The sequence below is a fragment of the Ischnura elegans genome, chromosome 6 (genome assembly GCF_921293095.1).
Source record: "Ischnura elegans chromosome 6, ioIscEleg1.1, whole genome shotgun sequence".
Lineage (NCBI taxonomy): Eukaryota > Metazoa > Arthropoda > Insecta > Odonata > Coenagrionidae > Ischnura > Ischnura elegans.
In genome coordinates this window covers 36,303,501-36,317,603 of record NC_060251.1, presented here as the reverse complement: position 1 = coordinate 36,317,603, position 14,103 = coordinate 36,303,501, and the positions used below count along the sequence as shown (strand labels likewise).

Sequence of the window (14,103 nt, the reverse complement as noted above, 5' to 3'; positions counted from 1 at the left end):
TTTTTTCGTAAGAGGCAATCAGTTACAATGCAAATCAGTGACGTAACTAAGAATATTCTTTGGGGGGAAGAAGGAGCCTGAGGTGGGGAACCTTTACCCAGGTAATTGGGATTCCGGGTAAATTAAAAAAAATGATATGCCTGAAAATACATTTTATATCATTTTGGCACTTAAAATTTAAAGAAAGCAGATGCAGTTTTAAATATTTTTTTTATTTCTCTGAGGCTTTGGGGGATCTATCTCCTCATCCTCCCCCATAGTTACGCCACCGATTCAAATGAAATACGGAAGGAAAAATAAAATATTGGCCAAAACCAACAAAGGATATAACCTCTTACCAGCACTATGCAACATATGCATGGAAGAGGCAATGGGATAACGTAATGAAACGGACTGGATGGAATTAACGTCAATGGGAGAGAAATAAATATGGTCCGCTTCGCAGACGATGTAGCTATCGTAGGAGGAAACCAGGATGAATTTCAAAGGTAACTGAAGGCAATGCATCAAGTTCTCAAAGGGAAAAGACTTTAGAAAAGAACTAGAAAATTACATAAATTACACTGAAAAAGACTTGAAGCTTTCGAAACCTTGTGATGGCGGATGGTACTGAAGATCAAATGGACGGATAAAATAACGCCCCCTTGGCATAGGTCGTCTTGGTGCGAGCGACCTTACGTGGCTACGTTGGTTAAAGTGGTTACGTTTTGTTTTCGATTGATTACACACAATAAAAATATCTACTTTAATACTTTAATCGTTCATTGAGCAATAATTAATGGCAATATGCCTCTAGCTATTCTTGTAAAATAAATAGTAATGGGCGGAGGAATTTTGAAAGTGTATTTTGCATTTATGTAAATCCTTATTGGATTTCCTTAATTTTAGAAAAAGTCCAAAAAATATGAATTTATATTAAAAAGACTTCAACATCAATATTCAAATTCAATATCGCAGTAAAATAGATAAACCTCTGAAAGATAATATTTTAAATTAAATGGAGTCACTCAAACCTGGTCAGTAGAAACTTGAATATATTCTCAAGTGTATTTGAATGAAATACCAAAGAGTCTCAAAGAACACCTCAGTGAGTGAGGTGAGGGTAAAACTAAAGCTTGGTTACTGGAATCAGAGAGATAACATCTATTAACAACAGCATACATAATTTTTCATTTCTAACTGCATGACATTGTGTCACGGAAAAGAAAGCTGTCGGCATATTGTGATTAAAAAAATACACAGCTACTATTACTACAGCTAAAATAACACTATGAATTTTATTTTGATATTATGGCTACTGCTTACAAGCCTGCGAAGTTCAGCAGGACCAAATCGAGTTTGAGCAGCAATTTTTAAAAGGTTGAAGTTCGTTTCTGCAATATTAAAAAGCTGGATGACATTGTACGTATTTTATGTAACTATACGACTTTTATCTCGTTTTCGTACTCTTTGAATTTACACCGTATCATTATTTAAAGCTGAAACAGAAGAAATCGTACTTACCGTATAGAAGGCAGCAATTATAGCTGATTGTAACGAAGGGCAAGATCCAAAGGTGTATTTCTGGCCAAAGCTCGGAGGCGTTAGAACCAGAATCAATAGTACTATTCCCCTCAAAGATCAGTTACGGGAGGCATTCGTTCTCTTCATTTCTCCCTGAAAAACAAATACAAGAGAGAAAACTACAGGTCGAAATATTTTAGTTGCTCATATCAGACGGCACTTATACGACGAAAGATGCAAATTTAAAGGCCAAGTTTTTGAGTTTAGTTGTGATAGCAGCATTTTGAATAATGTAATATTTTTTGTAGGTATCTTTAAATTAGTTTTCTGTGCGCACTTGTCCTTGGTCGAATAATGCGTAAAACACCGAGGCGCGAATTACTTGCATTTGGTACGGAAGTTTCCGCGGTGATTAAATTGATGAATTTTTTTCAGGTTAATGCCGCGTTTTTTGAACGACAGTTTCGGCCGCATTCCAAGCACGAATATATGATTTAATTTCTGGGCCCGTCATAATATTCCATGAGTCAATGATCATCGCCAGAGAAAGTAAATGTTTCCCGCCTCTGTTAAGGGAGGCAATAGGAATTGCGAATCTCGAGAAGAACTTCAACAGTGAAAACGACTTAGCTTCATCTTTCAAACGTTTCTTCCAGCAATGGAATTCAAAGCAAGCAAATCAGTTCGCGCTTTATTAGCCTTACATGTAAGGAAACGAAGCTCTGTGGATCATTTGGACTCGAAGCCGTGAGCTGGAATGCGCCCCAAACTGTCTTCCATCAAAATGAGCCAACGCGGTATTTATCCGAAAAACAATTGTCAATTTACTTGAATTTGATTCAAAAACGAAATTTTTAGCAATACACGAGATCATATCTGCGGTATAAAAATAGTTTGTCAACTTAAATATTTAAATATAATTTATGCCACGCAGAGATAATGAGTCACTCCACCCAGATAACAACGGCAATGCCCTAAAAATGTCATGAAAATACATAAAATTCCACCATAAAAATCCGCAGAAACAGGTAATGTTAGATTAATCCCATAAGAAATGCATTGCATTCCTTGCAGATAATTTTCCCTTTGCATTTCTTGATTACTTTCACCCAAAATATTAAATAAAAATGTATACCATACAATGAGGAAAGGAATGCGGTGTATAGTTTTTAAAATTAAAAATTTCAATTCGTTTCGTTATTTACTGATTATTGCACTTTAACATGCAAATGTATCGAGGGTTATTTCATCCCAATATTAGGAATACTCCATATTAACCAGGAGTACACATGCATTTAAAACATAATTAAAAATGTGTGATTTAATCATCGGATATTTATATCAGTAGTATTTTAAATTTGATTGAATGACTAAATTTAACGTCAAAAGTTAAAATAAACTTTAAGTTAAACCCGTTGAATGTCAACGGGTGTCATTTGCTAGTTGTTGAATAACATTATTCATCATGCAGTTTAAACACGAAAATACTGTATGGATATTATTAGATCCGTCTATGATCAAATATCAAAATGTGTTAATTTATAAATAAAATTAAGTACGTACCTTCTACGCTGAATGCCAGGCTCAGAAATAAGATACAACCAAGGTATGTGAGACTTTCTTGATCACTTCCCAGTGCTCTTGAAAATAATGGCGTGGAACTAACAGAAAACGTCCAATATATAGCTGGTAAATTTTAAATCCCTCGTGAAAAAAAACTGGCTCACCGTCATAAAATCTCTTAATTTTATGGTGCCCACCTCGCCTCTCTCCCCGAAAACAAATGCGACGGAATAGCTTTCCTAACCAATAGAATTTTAGATCTTTGTGCATCAGCTTTTTGGAGCAATTTATATCGGGGAATCTCCAAGAAATTTAATCTTAACTATCGAGGAATCTCCTACCGCCACCTGCCGCAGGCGAAATTATTGGGAGGGGCACTGATGAAAGGACAAGGACCTCTTCAATCGACACACGAAAATAAACCAGGGAAAAACGTTGCTTAAGGATAGACGCCGGCACGTTGTGATACGGGATGCTTCAAAGAAGTTATTATCTGCCAATACCGTTCCCAGGATGAGGAACTTAAAGGTTCTTTATATTTTGATTTTGAATATTTCCAAGGAAATTTCATCGATTCATCAATTGAAGCTATTAACGCAGTGCCACTAAACTTGATTCCCTCAATTAACCGATACCATAGAACACAAATAATTTTCTTTCGCAGTTTTGATTTCTTTTCACTTTATGGTCATATAAATCTACTGTATGAACATCAAAAATGTCTGAAATACGGAAAATAATGAAGCCTCTAAACTTTGCATAGTGACACAATGAAGTCTTATGAAAATAGCACCAACGCTCCTGTACCTTGGGGGTAACCAGGAGATAAGTGGCCCTCTGGAATGTCACTATTTTCGTGAATGACGAAACACAAAGGAAACCAAGATAGAGATGAGTATGAAGTAGAAGAGAGGAAGTCAAGACTAACATTAACATAGGGAAACAAAAACTGGAAGAAGTGGATGAAGAAAGAAGAAGACTAATTCCAATATTTATCACAAGCCTTGGAGGCTGGTTCACGCCTCGCATTCTTAAAGAAGGGTTCCCATCGTCAAAAGGAAACTATAAAAAAGCAATTGACCTGCTAAAAGCGCGGTATGCTAGACCTGGTCTCTTGAATTAAGTTTATATGAGGGAGCTTTTATCTTTGGTATTAAGAAAGAGAGAAGATTGGCCTATCAATCAACTCTACGATAATTTGGAAGCTAACTTAATAGCATTAGAAACGCTCGCCGTTACTCGTGATAATTAAGTTTCCATATTAATTCCTCTCATTGAATCGGCAATTCCGGGAGATTTGTCTCTTCTTTGGGAGCGGCAGCGAACGATGAGTGACGACACTGAAGAAAGTGACGAATTGTCTGTATTAATGACAATTATGCGCGTCGAAGTGGAGAGCCGAGGATCTTTCAGGTGAGCAAAAGAGGGAAAAGATAAAAAAAGGTGTCATCTTTAAATGCCTTAGAAAGGGACATATGAAGAAGTATTGCAAAAACTTTGTGAAATTCCCGGTTAGCAAGGCACTGCATTACGCGATAATATGCCCCATAATCTTGAGAGATAAGTTTAAAATATCAGAAAGGACGACTGTGTACCTGTCGACGACTAATCCTGTGACGTATTTACAAACTCTAACGGCCCATTTTATCGCGGATAGAAATAAACGCAAGAAAGTCAGCATATTTATCAATTCTAGCTCTCAGAGATCATATGTCCTCAAGAGTTGCGTTCGTTTGCCGCAAGTCTTCCAGTTCTCCGTCCGGCAGGAATTGCATGGAGGAGGAATGACAGTTCCATTCATTCAAGGTGTTTTTCGGATCGTACTTCGAGGCGCGGATTCGAATTTTAAATGTGAAGTAGATGCTTTGAAACAGGATGGGATTTGTAATTTCGTGCCGAATGTAATGCACATAAGACTGTATAGCAAACTGATAGAAAAGGTAATTTTGCTTTCAGATTTCACTTCGGCAGAAGCCGATGATTCAGAAAGCGTGCAGGTTTTTCTTGGCGCTGATATTTGGTCTCAAATAATGACAACGGAGTGGGTCAGGATGGATGGTAGCTTAGTTGCTATCAAGACAAAACTTGGGTGGACATTCTTAGGTTCGGTAGGAAGGGATCATTCAACGGCAACAACACCGTTTCTGCAGGAACTAAAATAAAGAAATCCCTGGCTTAATTTTGCTATTGGGTTTATTCTGACGCTCTTTTGAAATACAATTTTGCGTTTGTCCGCCTGGATGGTCTCCAACAGTCTGCCTTTCTGGGTTGAGTCTCGTTGCAAAAGTGGTCGAGGCGACAGCCAGCAGTCGCGTACCAAGCACAGCACCGGAACGCATGCGCCGAGCATCCGGGCAGGAGCAGCAGCGACGCCGAACGGCATTCGTCGGAAAACAGGCGAAAAACGGCGTCACCCGCGCGATTCAAACATACCGCCCACCTTGAAAGGGCCAGCTTTCAATGAATACACAAATGGAAAAAAATTATGAAAAGAGAAGAAAGAAAAAAAAATGATTTTAAGTAAAATGTCAACTTCTAATAATTAATGGGCAATATACAGAGTTTATTTATAGATCTTTTAAGTAAACCACTGGAAATTTTAACGGTCGCTACTCTGCATAAGCCATCCTATCCAGGGTGCAGTTCGGCTATCCTTCCCATCTTCCACTTCAGGGGGGGTTGCTTTTCATCCGAAAGAAGAACCAGCGTCCCTTCTCGCAGGTTTCCGGATCTAAACCACCATCTGGACCTCTGTTGCAGGCTGGACAGATACTCAGTGGACCACCTTTTCCAGAAAGATTGCAGGAGCTGCTGAACATGCTGCCATCGGGATAAGCTGTTTAGCTGTAGAGGAATCAAGTTTGGTTCCGGCATCAAGGTCAAGGGTTGACCGATTAAAAAATGGCCAGGAGTGAGGGGCATTAGGTCGTTTGGATCGTTTGACATAGGGGTAAGAGGGCGAGAATTTACGCATGCTTCAACTTGTATTACTAGAGTATTTAACTCTTCGTAGGTGAGGCTGGCGTTTCCGACGATCCTCAATAGATGGCGTTTAGTGGCTTTCACTCCCGCTTCCCAAAGACCTCCAAAATGAGGAGAGTGGGGTGGAATGAAGTGCCATTCCACGTTTTCCTCTGCTAAGAATTTTGAGACTACTTGTTGATGTTTGTCAGACCGGAACAATCTACGTAATTCTGCTAGGTGATTCCTGGCTCCCACGAAGTTCATGGCGTTGTCACTATAGATGTTCCTCGGCTTCCCACGACGAGCCATAAAGCGACGCAATGCTGCTACAAAGGTCGCCGTGGTTTGGTCCGTGACAAGCTCCAGATGAATGGCCTTCGTGGAGAAACATACAAATAGGGCGATGTAACCTTTAATAGGCGAACTACGCCTCTGTTGCACAGGTCGATACCAGTTGGTCCAAAATAATCGACGCCCGTGTTGTCGAAGGCTCTGCATGGAGTAACTCTTTGAGAAGGCAGGTCTCCCATTAGTTGGCTGGAAAAGCAAGGCTTGGTTTTGAAGCATTTTATGCAATTTTTGACAATTTTTTGAGATAATTTCTTGCCATGTATTGGCCAAAATACCTGTCGAACTTCGTAAAGGAGAGCCTGGGGTCCGGAATGTAAGGATGTAATATGAAATTCTAGCATGATTAATGAAGTTAATCTTGAATCCTTCGGCAATAAGATGGGATGCCTCCGGTCGTAATTCAAGGGTGAATTTTTCAGTCTGCCACCTACTCGTATGACTCCTGAATTATCCAAGAAAGGGCTGAATGACCTCAGACTACTTTTAGGTGGCACCTCCTTTGTTTTCTTCAATGCTTGCAATTCTAGATAGAAATGCTGGAACTGTGTTATTTTAATCAAATAAATAGCTGCATCCTGAATCTCCTTTAACGTAAGCAATCCCCCTTTGCGTCTAATGGATGGTAGTTTCGCATTTTTTGCAAATCTGAGGCAATAAGCAGTAACCCTTTTCAATTTAGAAAAAGAAGAAAACCCTCCAATAGGTCGAAGTCTCCATCAACAGCTACATGGTTCGCAATGGAATCCAATCTTCTCTCTGATTCCACTGCTGAATTTCCATCTTCATCCTCTAGAAGTGGAGGGACTTCGGTGGTGTTCAGCATCCAATCAGGCCCGTTCCACCAAGATTTTGAGTATAGAAGCTGCAAAGGCAAGGCACCACGAGATAAGACGTCGGCAGGATTTTCTGATGAGGAAACATGACCCCACACCATGTTATTCGTAAGCTCCTGAATTTCCGCAACCCTATTGGCAACAAAGGTTTTCCAATTATTAGATGGAGAAGATATCCAAGCCAGCACGATTTTCGAATTGGTCCAAAAAAAAGTACGATGGCATTTAAGGTGACTGATGATCTTAGTGGCTAGTTGCGCAAGCAGTAATGCGGCACACAGTTCTAAACGAGGGATAGTAATTTTCTTTAAAGGAGCTATACGGGATTTTGCACACAGCAATTCAACCTTTATCTTTCCCTTGTCATTCATTGAACGAACGTAAACGCAGGCACCGTATGCAACCTCAGAAGCATCGCAAAATCCGTGCATCTGCAACTCAGTTGACGCTTCCCCTTGGGTTACGACTCTAGGTATTTGGATTTTCTTGATGTCTGGAAGCTGTCCATGAAATTCACGCCACTGTGTGTGAATTTCAGCTGGAATGGATTCATCCCAGTCTACATTTAGTTGCCAAAGTTTTTGCATGATTATCTTGGCTTTCACGATCACAAGAGACCTAAAGGATCGAATAGCCTAGAAATTACGGACAAAATAGAACGTTTAGTTACATGAAAATCATCCGTGGGAGAAAATTGCTCGCCGGGCGAAATACCGATCAAGCGCACTATTAATAATCGTCCGCTGGGGGAATATTCACGTAAATATTCCGTGAATATTTCAACATTGCCTTCTACTTTTCCATTTTGTGAGAAGGCTCATCAACTATTCCAGTGCATTTAATTCAACAAATTAACAACCTCAGAAAGAATAAATAAATGTAAACAATTGAAGTTATGCATGAACTGCTTACGCCGAGGGCACTTAACTATCAATTGTAAATCTGCTTCATGCAAGAAATGTGGAAAAAAACACAATACTTTATTACATTTGGACCAATACGTCCGCCAATCATCCCCATCGGTGCCTCAATCTCAATCAAGTAACGATTGTTGTCTTCACAATACAACTTCCGTCAAGCAAATTATTTTGGCCACTGCCATAATTAACATTGTGGACTCAAGAGGAAACCCACATCCATGCCGAGCATTGTTGGATTCTGGATCCCAATCTAACTTCATAACGGAATCACTTTCCAAATCGTTGCGACTTGCAAAGAAAATTTCTCATAAGGCTATTCTGGGGATTAATCAGAATATCTCGCAGGCCTCTCACACTGTTCGGACGAACATTAATTCAAGATTAAATGCCTTCTCCTCTGAACTCGATTTGTTTGTCTTGCCAAAAATCACCGAAGATTTGCCTTCGACAAGATTAAATTGGTCTTCTTTCCATGTTCCAAAGAACATTCAACTAGCTGATCCGCATTTTTATCGACCAAATAAAATAGATGTCCTTCTTGGTGCCGAAATATTCTGGCGTCTTATGTGTGTAGGACAAATACGATTTTCAAATAATCTACCCATCCTACAGAAGACTATTTTGGGTTGGGTAGTGTCCGGTAAGGCGACAAGCGAGACTTATTCACGCGACGCTTCACAATCTTCTCATTGCCATCTCACTACTCTCAAGGACAACTTAGAAGACTTAATGAAAAGGTTCTGGGAAATAGAGCAAGTCAACAACAGGGAAAGATAACTATCGGAAGAAGAAGAAGCTTGTGAAGAGCATTTCAAACTCCACGTTTGTCGGGACTCGAGCGGAAGATTTACCGTTAGACTTCCCTTTCTCCATGACCCTAGCGTTTTGGGCTATTCCCGGGAGAATGCAATTCATCGGTTTGAAGGATTAGAAAAGAGATTCGCGAATAATCCACAACTCAGGAATGAATATCACAACTTCATTAATGAATACTTAGAATTGGATCATATGGGAGTTTCACCTGATGATAATTTAGATGCATATGAACCAGCATTTTATTTACCACACCACCCGGTCCTAAAGCCATGCAGCAGCACAACAAAACTTCGTGTTGTATTTGACGGTTCCGCCAAAAGTTCAACTGGCATTTCCTTGAACAATATCCTGATGGTTGCCCCTATTGTTCAACGCGATTTGTTTTCGATTCTACTCTCCTTCAGATCTTATGCATTTGTCTTCACCGCAGATATTCAGAAAATGTATCGCCAAATTCTGCTACAACCACCTGATACCAACATGCAACTCATATTATGGAGGGATTCCCCGAGGGATAAATTGAAGACTTATCGTTTAAGAACTGTTACATATGGATTATCTTCCTCCTCCTTCTTAGCAACAAGATGTCTTTTGCAGTTAGCGATTGATGAAGGAGCGGAGGTCCCCGGTGCTGCAGCTGCATTGAACAAGGACTGCTACATGGATGACATTATGACTTGAGCCAATACTATTGAAGAAGCATTGAGTATCCAACGAGAATTGAAGGACTTGCTCGCGCGTGCCGGATTTCAACTACACAAGTGGTGCGCTAAACATCCTAGACTGCTCCAAGAGAACCAGATGAATGATCGAGAATTCCATTACAAATTTCCAGACGTGGCAGAAAACACGGTGAAAGCATTAGGCTTATTATGGCAACCAGAAATGGATTATTTCCAGTTTATATTTTCTCCCACGGATGATTTTCATGTAACTAAACGTTCTATTTTGTCCGTAATTTCTAGGCTATTCGATTCTTTAGGTCTCATAGGACCTGTGATCGTGAAAGCCAAGATAATCATGCAAAAACTTTGGCAACTAAATGTAGACTGGGATGAATCCATTCCAGCTGAAATTCACACACAGCGGCGTGAATTTCATGGACAGCTTCCAGACATCAAGAAAATCCAAATACCTAGAGTCGTAACCCAAGGGGAAGAGTCATTTCATTTTTGTCCCAACGGTGCAAGATGTTGGAATCATCGGATAGTGTTCAATCATTTCAATCGAAGCGAGAGAACTCGCTTATCTCGTAGCTAACCTCTATATATGTAAAGGTCGACCCACCATCCGCAACATGGTGGACGCACTCTGTGGCTTTAAGCTCAGCCGCGAGAGAGAAGTATACCATAAAAGTTATTTTCAAAATATACAAACCTATAATTGTCATAAGGGAGGGTAAAAAGATATTTAGTATAAAAGATAAAGGATATTTAGTATTATATTATGGGATGATAGAAATAATAGTGATACTTTAATATTTATGGAGGAAGAGAGAGTAATTTTGTCATACACCTACCTATAGAGGGTGTCTATACAACCTCTGAATCAAGAAGAATTAGGATATCATAAGTGTTTGAATGTTTATATCGAGGGCTCATGAGCAGCAAACAGCTTAGAGGTTTATCTCCGCTTCAATTAACAATACTGTGATTTAATTTTTCATTCTAAGATTGTATAGGTCATAGTAGTATATAAAAGTATGTAGGTAGATTATCCTTTTTTACATGAAGTACTCATGTATACCTGAAGGTTATCCCTGCCTCCAGTATTAAGGGTGTAAATTATATATTGAATTATAGAACGAGTAATGTGAAAAACGTTTTTATATTTTCAAAAAGTAATGAGGTATACCTGGTACGTTATCATCCGAGCCTTCAATAACAACACTTTTCATTAAAAATATTTTCATTCTCATGAGAGACTGAGGTATGCCTAAAAGTTATCCTCTCTCCAATAGCAAAAGGTCTCAGTTTATATTTGCATTGTAAGGATAGGATAGATATTCATGTTTAGATCGAGAATGAAGGTATGCCTAAAAGTTATCCTCTCTCCAAAAGCAAAAGTTATCAGTATATTTTGCATTGGAAGGAGAGATTTTCATGCTCATATTGAAAACTGAGGTATGCCTGAAGGTTATCCTCTCTCCAATAGCAAGAGGTCTCAGTTTATTTTGCATTGGAAGGAGAGATTTTCATTCTTATATTGAGAACGGAGGCATGCGTGAAAGTTATCATCTCTCCAAAAGCAAAATTTCTCCGTATATTTTGCATTATAAGGATAGATTTTCATGTTTACATGACATTGTGAGGTATACCTGAAGGTTAACCTTACTCCCGTATCCATAATTCCTAATATGTTACGCATTATATGGATAAATTTAAATGTTTACATAAAAGACTGAGGTATGCCTGAAATTTTATTACGGTTTGTTTATGCCCGATATTTTTTGTCGCCTATTTACATTTTTTTGGAATTTAGCGCATTAATTAGTATTAACTTGAATTTTATTTACCTATTAGTTTATAAATAGACAGTATATCTATGCTGATCGCTTTACTTCATTTATATCGCCTATTACCGCTGCATTCCGTTATTCACGAAACCCTGCCGCCCAGTGACACAGTGGCACTGATGTCAGGTATGCTAAAAAGGTTATCCCCCCTCCGATCTCTAAAACTCGAAAATTTACTTTGCTTGCGGACTTAGCGGTGTTATCTGATTAGTTGTTATAGTGTATTTAGTGCAGACGCGTTTATTATCCGTTTTAAGTGTCTGGAAGGGATCTCGCATATAAAAACAATGATGCCGTGAAGGAGGTGATAAAACTAGAATTTTCTCTCGATGGAAAGATGTACCGTTCCAAAATATCTTCGCAATAAATATTGTAGCTATAAATTTCTTTTTATTACCTATCCTACCTTATTATGTATTTTTAATTTTATTATATAGCGTTTATTAGGCAGATATGACTATCTTTTATGTTATTATACTCGAATTGCAAGTGTATTTTTTATGCCTCTTTGCTTCCATTGGTGGAATCTAATAATAATAAATTTTTACCATTGGCTGAAACGCTCAACAGCAAAAGTCTCGGGTTATGTTTATTACCAATATTGATTTCATTTTTAAACCCATGTAATGAGAGCCTTTCAGGTAAAACATTAAAAAAACGTATTAACGCAAATAATAATCCTCGGACGGCGAGAAAGAAAGAAACTATGTCGAAAAAACAACGGGACAGAAAACAATGGCGAACACCTAAGCAAAGGATACAAAGTTAGAATGGGATGATAAAGTGCTACCAAATTATTAATTTCGAAATACAGCAAATAAACCTTCAGATTTTCCAGACCAAAAATTAAAAAGATATATTTGGCTAAATATATTGAAGCAACTAAATTTTCCCGGCCACTAAACCGCAGCGTGCGACCGGAAATTCGGGAACTTGAAAGTCCAGCCAGCAATAGCTGACTTCCCTCTGACGTAAATGTAAAAATAAAAATAAATTCGCAGACCTTTGGCCGGCGAACACCAGTTGGAATCGGTTTTATCAGTAATCAAGATTCGGAGGTCCGGCTCTTGAACTCCATCACCTCGAGCGTTTACATTACGTGGCGCTAGTATTTACGATTTGCTTTCTCGCGGTCCTTAATTATGTAAATTTCGCCCGCAGGTATTCCATGGAGGGTCGTACACTTTTTCTCGCTCTCATTAACGTAATTTTCATTCCATCTCCTAATTTCCTACCACAAATTTAGGAAAGAACGTCAGAGGGCGTGGTTTTGTCGATGGATATCAAGACATCATCCTTTCAGGATAGCCTTGAGTTTAGCAGGCCTTGCTACATCACCATTTTGAAATGAAATTAAGAACATTTTGATTAAATAAAATTTATGCATCGTCACAAATGCATCGCATTTATGATTTACCGTAACAAACATGATGATGTTAAAATGATAGTAATAATAATAATAATAATAATAATAATAATAGTAGTAATAATAGCAATAGAAATTACAGAATTATAGATAAATTTAGAAATTACTTTTTCCAAAAAGGCGAGACGACTAACCTCTATAAGTCAGTCGTAAAAAATGATGATAAAGCAACACCACTCCAGCTTAATGTCAGAGACAAATCAATAGATGAAGAAAAAATAGAGGAGCTAGAAGACACATGGAGAAGCAAGCAAGTACATGGCATACATCACAAATTTCTTCATCAGGAATGCGTAGACACCTCACTATCAAATGCCTGGTTACAAAAAGGGGAGCTATATAAGGAAACGGAGGGGACAATGGTAGCCATTCAGGACAGAGTAATTGGTACGAAGAATTATAGGAAATATATAATCAAAGACGGAAGCGTATTAAATGACTTATGTCGCAAATGTAATGCAAAGAGTGAGACGATAGAACACATAATTAGCGAATGTACGAATCTAGTAGGTAATGAATACACCAAAAGACACAATAATGTATGCAAAATTATTTATTTAGAAATAGCGTATGTTACCGGATTAAAAGTGGATCATGAACCATATTACCTTTTCACCCCTGCTACAGTGCTAGAAAATGAAAATTACAAATTATACTGGGACAACACAATTTACACAGACAAACCTGTCCAGCATAACAGACCGGACATAATCTGGATAAAAAAAAGAAAAGCAGACCTTTATAATTGAAATATCAGTTCCGGCTGACCACAACCTTAAGAAGAAATACGAGGAAAAGAAACAAAAATATCAAGACCTCGCAAGGCAAATAAAAACTATCTGGAAACAGGACGTGGTCACCATCATCCCCATAGTAATCTCATCAACAGGAATAATACATTAATCACTCAATTTTGGAATTGAACAATTAAAAATTAAAAGAAACACAATATATAACATTCAAAAATCTGTAATACTGGATACATGTAGAACAGTTAGATTGTTTTTAAATGAGTTGTAACTTGAGGCAGCGTCTTGGCAAGGCCCGACGCTGGCAGACCTCCAAGTAAATCTTGTGGAATAAAGAATAACAATAGTAATAATGACAATAATAATATAATATAATAATAATATAGTTTATTACAAGGATAAATTGTTTAAACAATACATTTTACAGTTAAAATTTTCAAATATTAGCTTACCATACGTATAA

General features: G+C 38.2%; 1 protein-coding gene across 1 annotated transcript; it reads right to left on the bottom strand.

The window, feature by feature from the left end:
• Positions 1-5,694: 5,694 nt before the first annotated feature.
• On the bottom strand, positions 5,695-6,597 carry LOC124161356. Its single transcript, XM_046537671.1, has one exon. The coding sequence runs from the start codon at positions 6,595-6,597 to the stop codon at positions 5,695-5,697; it is 903 nt and encodes a 300-aa protein (XP_046393627.1).
• Positions 6,598-14,103: the final 7,506 nt, after the last annotated feature.

Coding starts and splice junctions, on each gene's coding strand:
- LOC124161356 (XM_046537671.1), bottom strand. CDS start 6,597: ATGCTTCAAAACCAAGCCTTGCTTTTCCAGCCAACTAATGGGAGACCT.